This window comes from Hoplias malabaricus, chromosome 2 (assembly GCF_029633855.1).
Source record: "Hoplias malabaricus isolate fHopMal1 chromosome 2, fHopMal1.hap1, whole genome shotgun sequence".
Lineage (NCBI taxonomy): Eukaryota > Metazoa > Chordata > Actinopteri > Characiformes > Erythrinidae > Hoplias > Hoplias malabaricus.
Window position 1 is genome coordinate 36,695,418 of NC_089801.1, and position 11,959 is coordinate 36,707,376.

Sequence of the window (11,959 nt, forward strand, 5' to 3'; positions counted from 1 at the left end):
CTTTATCTCTTCATCTCCTCCTACAGCTTCAGACTAATGACCTCCTACAGAGAGAGAAAGAGAGAGAGAGAGAGAGAGAGAGAGACAGAGAGAGAGAGAGAGATTGTCTCTAGTTCATTAAACAAATGTTTATTAGAAAATCTAAATGTAAATTCAACTGCATTATTTTTGTTGCCCACCACAATAATCCGAATCCCCAAAAGAGAAGTTGATACCTCCGCCTCTGCAGCTCTTTCCTTCGCTCTTCTTCAGAGTTATATCACTGCTTTAGGAGAAACCTGAAGCAGAACAAATCCGCTCTTTGTCTCAAACACAACGATCCACAAAAACAAGCCCGAGTTTAAACCTTTATCCACAAATCTTACACCTCTCTCTCCATTTCAGCGCCCAGAGCGGAGCACTGCACTCTTTCACTTTCACCTGCAGCTCACTCTGGGTTGCCAGATTGGGGGAAGAGACTCCACACTAACACTTTACCAAGTCCTGAGAAAACATGGCTATAATTTGAATATAATTAATTAAACCAATGGAAACGACGGAACATATAATAACAATATGAATAACATGAATCAGAATGATATAGTGTTGTCTGCAGAGCTGGAGAGTCTTCAGAGCAGGAGCTCCAGAGCGTGCAGTAGTTTTAGAGCTGCGCCCTCTAGCGTCATGGAGTGGAGCAGAAGGTGAGAGCACAGTGTTAATTGAACATAATGCTTCTTTTCTCTGATGGAAGTTTCCCAGTCACCATTTTACAGTAAAACACTATGAAGAAACATTGAGTAGTGATTGTAAGTAGCTCATTTATAAAGAGGGAGAGAGAGTAATTCTAGCCCTGTTTCCAAATTCTTCATTACTTCACATTAAATGAGACCATAGACCATTAATAAATTCTTTAGTTTGATGGAAAGTTATTTGATAAGTAACTAAAGTATGCAATTCTCAACATTACGTTACAAGCAATGATATTTTCATTTATTATTATTTTATGATTATTAAATAATTAATCATGCAGATCTCTGTGGTCTTTATATTTATATTCAGGTTTGTTACTGCGGTGCGGTGCTGGGGATAACAGCTGTCTGTGGCTGCTCTGTTTGTATTATTCTTCATGTCCTGTGAGGAAATATTTTCAAACACAGAGTGAAAAGAATTCAGGTCCAGTTTCTTTGAAACAGTCAAGTTTCTCTTCAGTCGTGTCTAAGTTTAACAGCTTCACCAAGTAAATAACATTATCACTGTGCAGGATGTTTTAAATATTACAGTCAGCAACAAACACTTTTGATCATTATTTGACCTTCAGGAACTACACATGAACACTGTAATTATTATTTTAACTTTTAATTTATTCTTTCACTCATTCATATTCTGTAACTGCTGTAGTCTATCGCTGTGTGTCTGTAGCCTTCCTGAAAAGCACTGGGCTCAGAAGCAGCTCTGACTGGATTCAGTGAACAGAGATCAGGAATAAAACCATCACATTTTAAAACAGGTGACTTTAATGGGCGTGTACTCACATCACACAGTTTAACATATGAATATTTTTTGTAAAATGTAATAAAAATTGTTTGTCTCACTGGCGATATCCAAATGTAGAGCATGTAAACAAATAAAAATGTATGTACATTACACTTTGAGGCACTTTTGAGAATTATATGAAAGATTTGATTCATTTGTAAATATAAATAGTTTAAAAATAACTCAAATTCTCACAGTTTACAAACAGAAACATTACATCAGAGGAACATACAGCAACATGTTGGAGTTTTCCAGCACCATCTCAAATTCAAACTGAAAAGAATGGGGCAGATAGAGACCTCCAGGTTGTAATTACACACGTGCTCCATTTGGGGCGCTGTTCCACATCCTGCACCTTTAGAGCTGTGTGAACTATGACTTCATTTGTGAGAGCTGCTGTTGTTATTGTGATTGTGGGAATCACTGAAGAATAACCATTCGTCCGGCTCTTCCAGATCCACGAGCTCCTGCAGCTGCTGCCCTTCCTCCTCGAGCTCTGGCTCTTCCTCCTCGTGCCGTGACCATCCCACCTCTTAGTCCTCCCCTTCCTCTTCCTCCTCCTCTAATTTCTCCTCTCCCTTGTCCCCTCCCTCCTCTCTGACCTCGTCCTCTGACCCTCAGGCTTGTGAAGCGGTCATGCAGAGATACTCCAGTCTGGAGATAAATGAAGAAATTAGAAACATGTGGAACACAGTTACAGTGTTCTTCAGGACTCTGATATGAATAAATCCACTCTGATCTCTCTGACTCTGTCCTACTCTGTCTCACTCCAGCCGTACAGGGGAATCTGGCTGGGGGCGGTTGTACAAGGTGAGCTGGTTGTTTCTAGTGAAGCTGGGTGTTGTCTTTGGGTGTGGTTTGGTTGTTTGTGGGTGTGGTCAATCACCTGGTTGGTGGAGGCTTTGTAATTGAAGCGGAGCTGGATGCCTTTGGGTGAAAGTCTCCCTGCAGACGACCTTCCTCTCAGCATCACACCAGCACCACGCCTAGACCTTACCCAGAGAGAGAGAGAGAGAGAGAGAGAGAGAGAGAGAGAGAGAGAGAGAATCTGTAACCAACTTTTGTGATCTTATAAACCTTGTAAACATAATGTGAAAACATTGCAGTACTCACTGAGTGGAGGCGGGTGATTTGGCATTGGGCAGTGACACAGTCAGCACTGTTCCAGAAGAGGATGCTGGTGTCTGACTGTTTTCAGAAGAAGAGAGAGTTGGAGGAACAAATTAATTAAAACTGAATTAATGATGCAGTGAGGAACACTGAAGGGTTTCTGTAGAGATCCACATACCTTCTTATTTTCTGATATCTTTCCAACTTCCCCGTTCCCCTTGTCGCGGCAAACTGAACACAAATGAATCTTTTCAGTTTTCATCAAATCAGACAATTTATTGGCAACTGTTCAAAGTAAGCAAAGTGTAAAGCTCCCTTTCTTAATGAGAGTTGTGAATACTCTTCAGTTTAAAACAAGGGTTTCCCGCAGTGCTTCAAAGTTATTGCAGCCGCCTTGACAACGTCGTCCACCACCTCCACCGCCGCCCCCATTGCAAACACTCAATAATAAGAGATCATTCAAAGTTCAAAAGTACTTTTGTGTTTTCAGTCACAAACACGTGTTCTGAAGCATCCCAGACAGTGAGCATATATCGGTCCGCTGGCACACCACTGACTGTAGACCACTGATGGTCCACCATCGGAGCATTCAGATTACTGTCCTGTACAGGACATAACTCATTTATAATCTCCTCAAACATCTTCTTGCTCTCAGGGATAATCCAGCGTTTAAAGCGAGTTGTGTATCGTCTCAGTTTAGCCGCAGCTGTGCGTACAATGTTTTTAATCTGCACTCGATTCAAGACAAGAGCAACCCGATTCACTCAATGAGTCGACTCTACACTCAACCCTCCGTGTAAGTTCCTCAAAGCGTACAAACACCACACAGAGCACATAATTCTCAAAATTTCACAAGATTTTTATAACACTGAACGATGACTCGGTTCGTTTCTGATGCTTTGATTCCCAACGGGAGTGTGTGGGGGCGGGGCTGATGACATCACTGGTTTCCTATTTTATGTTTACTTTTTTTTTTTTTTTTTTTTTAGAGATTTTCTGGTTAGGAGGAAGTTGTTGTAGTATGGAACGCCATTGGGCGGTAAACGTGTGAACACATCCACGTGTTAACACAACATTTTGTCGTGATGACGTGACCAAAAATGACATGTTTACATGCTTCTTAAGGTTTTCGCCAATGGGAGGCCTCAAATCCGGGCGTACTTACATATTCAAAATAGGATTTACATCACACACTGTAGTTCACACAAAACATAAATCCTTTCTGAACGTAGTCACTATGTTTCATCTGAATTATTCATAACATAGTGAGCTAAGCGCTGCCCTATGGCTACGCTGAGCCCTACGTGAGCAGTGTGAAGACAGCAATACTAGTAAGCTGATCCCCATGGCAACTGGAAATTTATTTATCACAATAAAAGACGCTGGTGTTTAATAGCTTAGCATTTGTAAACATGCATATTATTATTTAATTTCATAACATGATCTAAAGCTTTTCATAATTTTATATCAAACAAACATCACTATTCTCTCACACTACGTGTGTGACACATACTCAGGCGTAATTCATTCACATTGATAAATTATGTACATTCTTTTAATAGCATACGGTGTCAATACAAACCTATTGTGAAATGAACTTTCCAGATCCTCCTCTTTCTGTAAACATGTATAATATGTTTAAAGATACATTAATTTACTCATGTTTTGTTTATTTATGTATATCTACTTCTATATATGCATTAAAAACGTGAGATGTCAAATCTCCTTCAAAATGGAACTGAACCAAAAATCTGAATTAAAAAGCATTGTTCAGAACATTAAACACTGGAATTTTTCCGTTATTCGGCAAGTTAAGGCTTTATGTTGTTTCAGCAATAACGCCATATACCAGTAGGAGGCAGTAAAGCATCATGATTCACAAAATACACAAACTTAACGTGTTAACATGTTCATAACGCATTAACACGTAAATACCTTAGCGTCTTAACACAAAATTACACGCTACGTGTTAACACGGAGAATCCAACATGTTAGAGACTAACGGCTTTCCATATTGTAGCACACTAGGGGTGTTATTGCTCATGATGTTGTTTACTAGCATTGTAACTGTTATTGCACTTCAACTGCTTTGTTAATTCATAAATAAAGAGTAAAAAACGTTAAAAATGTGTTGCCCTGGTACCACCTTGACTAACCGATTTTCTGCGGGAAACCCTGAAACCTGTGAATCTGAATAACAAACATTAGTCAAACAGGTTAATACTCAAATTTACCCCTCTGTCTAATGTGAATGGCCGGCCTCCTCTCTGATGTCTCGCTGTAAAAGCCTCCCTGAAATATGATTAAAAACAGAAAAAAAATATTTCTTTTTACACTTTTTATATCCAAACTGCATTTCTGAAAAAGCTGGGATGCTGGACATAATGTAAAAAAAAAACAGAATGCAATGCTTAAGCCCTATACACAACAGAAAACAATACAAAGACAACATGTCAAATGTGGAAACTAGGAAGTTTTAGTTTATTGAAAGATATTTGCCCATTTTGAATCTGATTTCAGAAACACACTCCAATAACAGTTGGGACAGGGAACAAAAGACTGGTAAAGTTGTGTAGTGCTAAGAAATTTAATGAGGTGAAGTGGCAACAGGTCAGTGACAGTGACTGGTTTCAAAAAGAGCATCTTAGAGAGGCTGAGCTTTTCAGAAGTAAAGATGAGGAGGTGTTTACTGTGTTTACTTTTTCATTACTGTGAAAAAAACTGCAAAGGCAAATAATTAAAAAATCTAAGAATAATGTTTCTCATCCTAAAATAGTAAAGATTTAGGGGATTCAAATATTGGGATCATCCAGGAAATCCAGAGAAATCTCTATATGCAAGGGACAAGCCAAAAAAAAAAATAAAAAATAGAACTGACTATGATCTTCAGACTCTCAGATGGCACTGAAATAATGACAGGATTCTGTAGTGGAATTCACTGCATGGGGCTGTTGCTAGATCTTTCTAACTAGACACTACAGTTTTATTTCATATAAACAGAGCCTTGTACCTGTTTAATCCTCCTCTTCCTCTCCCTCTGCCTCTGCCTCTGAACCCTCCTCTCTGAGGCACTGTGCTTTGATCCCACAGCTCTTCTCTCTAAAATAAACAGAAACATCACCAAAAGCTTTACAGAATTCTTCTTTTGGACTGGTTTTATCATTAAACATATTCATTTTCTTTTTCATATGTGATTTTCGCTCTGTCTCTGTGTGTGAATCCTGTGACCTTTAACACCCATCTGATTTCTGAGGCAAGGGTTTGTGCATCAAGGTGATGGGAGTCCGCTCCTGATTTACTCACTTTTGGCAATACACTGCATCCTGACTCTAACCATGCGGACTAGAGAGATGATAAGATCATGTATAGCCTTTGGGGCCACAGGCTGGGTTTACTTTTGTGAGTCTGGATTTGCTCTGGTGTCTGTGTGTACTTTTTAGTGTCTGGATATACTTGAGTGTCTGATGCATTTCTAGGTTTCTGCTGTGCTTCTGGATGCACATTCTGGATTCTGAATGAATACAAAGTTTCTATATGTGTTCATTCTTTTTCCAACTGATGGCTTTGTGAAATGTATGAAGTCTATAGTTGTGTGCACTTATGTGTGCAATAATCCAGTCTCTCGTACTGACCGTTGTGTTGGCAGCAGTTCTGTTGAGAGGACTTCGGCCACTCCCCCTCAGTGACCCTCTCCTGCCCAAACCTCTAACTCGGGATCTGCCCGCACCTACAACACAAACATGTATCAGTTAAGCATTACTGAGTTAATACTTGATAAACTGTGCACAGAAGCTGAAAAAGTGAATAAGAGTGAAGTAATATTAAGTATTAGAAGTAGTAGGAGTGTTAGGATGGACAATGGGCCAGATGGATGGATGGACAGATGTACAGACTGATGGTCATTACCCCGGTTCAGCAGCGCTCCTCTGAGGCCTCTCCGTGACTGTGGCATCTGACTCAGCTTCTTCAGGACATTGTTCTTGTTTGCAGCTCGTTTGTTTCTGGCTCTGATCGTTGCTCTGTTTGCTTTCTGTTCTTTTTTATTCAACTTGATGATCTCATCTGGAGGGAAGTGGAAGAATACAATGGTTAGGTTTTTCTAATCTCTGAACTTATGTTTGTATATAAAATGCACACACACACACACACACACACACACACACACACACACACACACACACACACACACACACACACACACACAGAGGTTGGACAATGAAACTGAAACACCTGTCATTTTAGTTTGGGAGGTTCATTAATTGCACATTGCACCAGTAAGAGCAGAGTGTGAAGGTTCAATTAGCAGAGGGAAAGAGCACAGTTTTGCTCAAAATATTGCAATGCACACAACATTATGTGTGACATACCAGAGTTCAAAAGAAGACAAATTGTTGGTGCACGTCTTGCTGGCGCATGTGTGACCAAGACAGCAAGTCTTTGTGATGTATCAAGAGCCACGGTATCCAGGGTAATGTCAGCATATCACCAAGAAGGACGAAACACATCTAACAAGATTAACTGTGGACGCAAGAAGAAGCTGTCTGAAAGGGATGTTCCGGTGCTAACCTGGATTGTATCCAAAAAACTTAAAACCATGGCTGCCCAAATCATGGCAGAATTAAATGTGCGCCTCAACTCTCCTGTTTTCACCAGAACTGTCCGTCGGGAGCTCCACAGGTCAATATACACGGCTGGGCTGCTATAGACAAACCTTTGGTCACTCATGCCAATGTCAAACATTGGTTTCAATGGTGCAAGGAGCGCAAATCTTGGGCTGTGGACAATGTGAAACGTATTGTTCTCTGATGAGTCCACCTTTACTCTGTTCCCCACATCCGGGAGAGTTACGGTGTGGAGAAGCCCCAAAGAAGCGTACCACCCAGTCTCTTGCATGCCCCGAGTGAAGCATGGGGGTGGATCAGTGATGGTTCGGGCTGCTATATCATGGCATTCCCTTGGCCCAATACTTGTGCTAGACGGGCGCGTCACTGCCAAGGACTACCGAACCATTCTGGAGGACCATGTGCATCCAGTGGTTCAAACATTGTATCCTGAAGGCGGTGCCATGTATCAGGACGACAATGCACCAATACACACAGCAAGACTGGTGAAAGATTGGTTTGATGAACATGAAAGTGAAGTTGACCATGGCCTGCACAGTCACCAGATCTAAATATTATTGGGCCACTTTGGAGTGTTTTGGAGGAGCGAGTCAGGAAACGTTTTCCTCCACCAGCATCATGTAGTGACCTGGCCACTATCCTGCAAGAAGAAAGGCTTAAAATCCCTCTGACCACTGTGCAGGACTTGTATATGTCATTCCCAAGACGAATTGGCGCTGTATTGGCCGCAAAAGGAGGCCCTACACCATACTAATAAATTATTGTGGTCTAAAACCAGGCGTTTCAGTTTCATTGTCCCACCCCTGTACATACATACATACATACACACACACATATATATATATATATATATATATATATATATATATATATATATATATATATATATATATATATATATGTGTGTGTGTGTGTGTGTATGCATTTTATATATAAACAGAAAAGTTCAGAGGTTAGAAAAACCTTTTTTCTGTAAGCGCCCCCTATTCACAGAATTCAAGTTGCTAGGATACCAAGACAATAATAATAATAATAATAATAATAATAATAATAATAAATTATATTAAAAGACAAACAGAGACAGAGCAATAAAAAACCCAGGACAACTCTTTTAAAGTTTAAAATTTTTAAATAATATTTCAAGAAAGGAGAATATTAAGATGGGCACTGAGTGGAGTTTTGGAGTTTTACAGGATTGAGGGGCGAACAAATTTAACAAGGAACTTTAGAAAATGATAGCAGCTAAAACTCCTTCAGTTAGCATTAGGCTAAACTGTTAAATCAGCTACAGATTAAACTGTTGTAATTATTAAGTTATACAATTGTTTATGTGGTTCGTGACACTGTATGACACATGTTCTACTGAGAATTGCATTGTACACATACTGAAGTGAACTGTGGACCTAAATCTCTAATAGCACTCTAATCTTTAGCAGAAACATTCTCAGAAAACAGCCTTCAGCCAGGAAATCTCAACACTGAGGTAAAGTTCGCCACTGCGAGACCTTTCCCTCAGACTGAATATTACAGAATATTACCCACATAAAATGCAGGTTTTCTTAATAAGAAACAGTTTAAATTACTGATAACACTCATGGTATATCATGATTGTCTGAGGGTGTGGTGGTCAAATAAAAGCAGTGACACAAGCTCAACAGGTTCAGTGGAATTTATCTGAGGAAGTGCACTGGAGCCCTGAGGATTCCTGAGGGTGTCACCATCCATAAAACCTCTCAGGAGGAGTGGACATCTGTATAATGGATATTAAGAACGAGAGACATGACAATCCGAACAGATACGAGATAATGTCAGTGATTTTTAAATGGTCTAACTAACAACATTCTTCACTCCAGTCCTGATTAACTGGATATAAAATGCAGAATAAATACTATATTCATATTCACTGGCAGTATTTTACACATACTTCATCCTGCATAGGGCGGCACGGTGGCGCAGCAGGTAGTGTCGCAGTCACACAGCTCCAGGAACCTGGAGGTTGTGGGTTCGATTCCCGCTCCCGGTGACTGTCTTTGAGGAGTTGGTGTGTTCTCCCCGTGTCTGCGTGGGTTTCCTCTGGGTGCTCCAGTTTCCTCCCACAGTCCAGAAACACACATTGGTAGGAGGATTGGCGACTCAAAAGTGTCCGTAGGTGTGAGTGTGTGTCTGTGTTGCCCTGTGAAGGACTGGCGCCCCCTCCAGGGTGTATCCCCGCCTTGCGCCCAATGATTCCAGGTAGGCTCTGGACCCACCGCGACCCTGAATTGGATGAGCGGTTACAGATAATGAATGAATGAATACATCCTGCATAACTGAACAGTCTTCACATGTTTTAATTAAAGAATGAGGTGGTGTGTAACCATTAATAGATAATAAAATTTTATAAAAGAGAACAATTTGTTATGAAAAGCAAGACTTTTTCATAGATCCTCCTACGGCCTTCAGCACTTTAGCCCCACCCACTCACCTTGAAGTTATAGGATCTGGACTGCTTTTGTGAATTAGCCAATTAGTGCAAGTTTTTTTGAGAGTAATAAAGACACTATTTCAGAATATATATAACAGCAGAAGGTTCATGTTATTTTTTATTAATTTTATTTTTAGCACAGAGAGTTATATGTTTAAGTACATTTAGATTTTAATCAAATGTTATATTTTAAATCTTACTTGTTACTGCTACAGTAAAAACACGTGATACACATTTACAGAGAGTTACTACAATTTACTTTAAATGCAATAAGTGGGAGAACACACGCAAAATGTCAGTCTTTGTTTGTCAGTCTATGTTTGACCTATGGTTCCTGTCCTCAGCAGCAGAAGAGATCCATGGGCCACGCAGAAAATCTAAAAAAAATGGGTGGGATTCCCCTTTCAGGTTAAAGTCCCTGTCTCTGTAGTGACCTGTGAACAGTAAAAGTCTTCACTGCTGACTGAATAATTACGACAGGTGTCTTCACACTGAGCAGGCGACAACACAAGAGAACAGCCTTGTTTTATCAGCTGCTGCCCTCACATTTAAGAAGAATCCACCCAGAGGAATTTTATCTCAAGTCAGTGTGAGAACAAAAGGTGCATGGAGGCATTTTTACTCATAAATGTAGCACATTATTAGTATTATTTATTATTTCCCCTAAGGTGCAATTCCCATAAGACTGTTTATGCTGCATAGAGTGGGTCCCCACAGCTGGGGTAGCCATGTTAGTACGAATGGGATGTGTAAAGATCAGTCTAGTAAGATAGTATGCATGGTATAGTGTAGATATAGTATTTGCCTAAACGTTTGTCAAATCGACTCGTCTGCCTTCCACCTTAAATGGTGCGGCCGATACCTTCCAGCGCCTGTGGCAGGATTTAAGGTGGAACGCAGAAATGTGAAGAGTCAGCTTCCGTTTCACAAGCAAACTTTGCTAGCGATAATTATCACATCCAGAATATAACCGCAGCACTCGTTTAAGGTCTAATGGGGAAATTAACTAAATATCTAGTGAAGTCAACTTCAGACTCGTAATAAACTCGTTTTATACATTCAGTAACCACACTAAATTAATGTGAAAAGCATGTTGACAGAAGCAAACTTGTTCAGGTTCTCGTTCGAGTGAAATAAACGTCAAAACAAAGCACACAAAAAAAAAAAATCAAACTATAACAGCAACAAGACACAAACAAACCTAGAGACATGTCGATTTTGTCCGCTCCGTTTGACTGAGATTCCTCAATCGGTTCCGAAGTCTCTGCTTTCACTTGACCGTCCCCCATGTTTATAGGTTTACGGGTTTAAAAGTGAGTTTATATCCGTGTTATTCCGTCTTTGTTAAAGCGGTAAAAACTGAAATCTGTTGGAGTTTAAGGACAACGACTCTGGAGTGAAGTGCTGAAGAAATGGAGGAGTGACAAAAATGAACCAGCAGCTGACAGTCAGACATTCAGACAACAGCCCGAAATAGCTCAGGACAACTTCAGACAACTTTTCCGAGAGGGAGCGAGGGAAGACTGCACAACTACGCCCTCTGCCTTGTTCAGCCTTCAGCGTAACACCACGGGCCCCGTCCCAATTCCTGCCTTGAGCAAATACATGCAGTGGTCAAAGGAAGTTCCTTCTAGAATAATCTCTAATTAAAAATTAATGTTATATGAATTTTTATCATGTTTCAGATGTTATATCACAATTGACGTAATGTACTGTATTTTGAAATTTACAAAGTATCTTTCATGCTTACAATTAGTTAAAATTGTGCAGCCAGATAATTAACTGGTATGAAGAAAAGAACACATTACTTCTCTATAGTCATATTTTGGCATTGTACAGGCTACTTTCAGGAGAACTTCAGGGCACTTTCAAATGTTGTGGACATGCTTTGTGTTCCCTCAAGATTTTAAAGTCAGGTTCCCAATAACGTAGAACCGTTCCAAAGTCTTTGTGTGGCAACAGCAAAAGCACAATCTTTGTGGGACATGAGATTTTAGACATGCCCCATATGTGACTATTTTATCATTTAGCAATCAGCCACAGTTAAACTGTTGAACTGTGTATTGATGAGGGTGTTAATGTATGTGTCTAGTGCTTGAAAATGGGAAATCTGTTTTTAAGTGTGCTATATAAATAAAACTTACTTTTTTTGTTTAATTACTTACGAAGCCCTGGAGTCCCCCTGGAAGTGCATATTTTACTTACACAGCAGGAACTCACTTTTTTTTTGTAGGATTGAATGAGAGTTGTA

The 11,959-nt window shown here is 40.0% G+C and overlaps 1 protein-coding gene across 1 annotated transcript; it reads right to left on the reverse strand.

Annotated features, from left to right (window-relative positions):
* Positions 1–1,425: 1,425 nt before the first annotated feature.
* On the reverse strand, positions 1,426–11,270 carry si:dkey-17o15.2 (UAP56-interacting factor). The gene is made up of 9 exons (XM_066649722.1): positions 10,910–11,270; positions 6,529–6,684; positions 6,255–6,349; positions 5,633–5,721; positions 4,857–4,914; positions 2,801–2,853; positions 2,626–2,700; positions 2,399–2,504; positions 1,426–2,166 (listed from the first exon to the last, which is right to left on the reverse strand). The coding sequence occupies exons 1-9, from the start codon at positions 10,995–10,997 to the stop codon at positions 1,933–1,935; spliced, it is 954 nt and encodes a 317-aa protein (XP_066505819.1). The 5' UTR covers positions 10,998–11,270; the 3' UTR covers positions 1,426–1,932.
* Between the last annotated feature and the right edge of the window lie 689 nt (positions 11,271–11,959).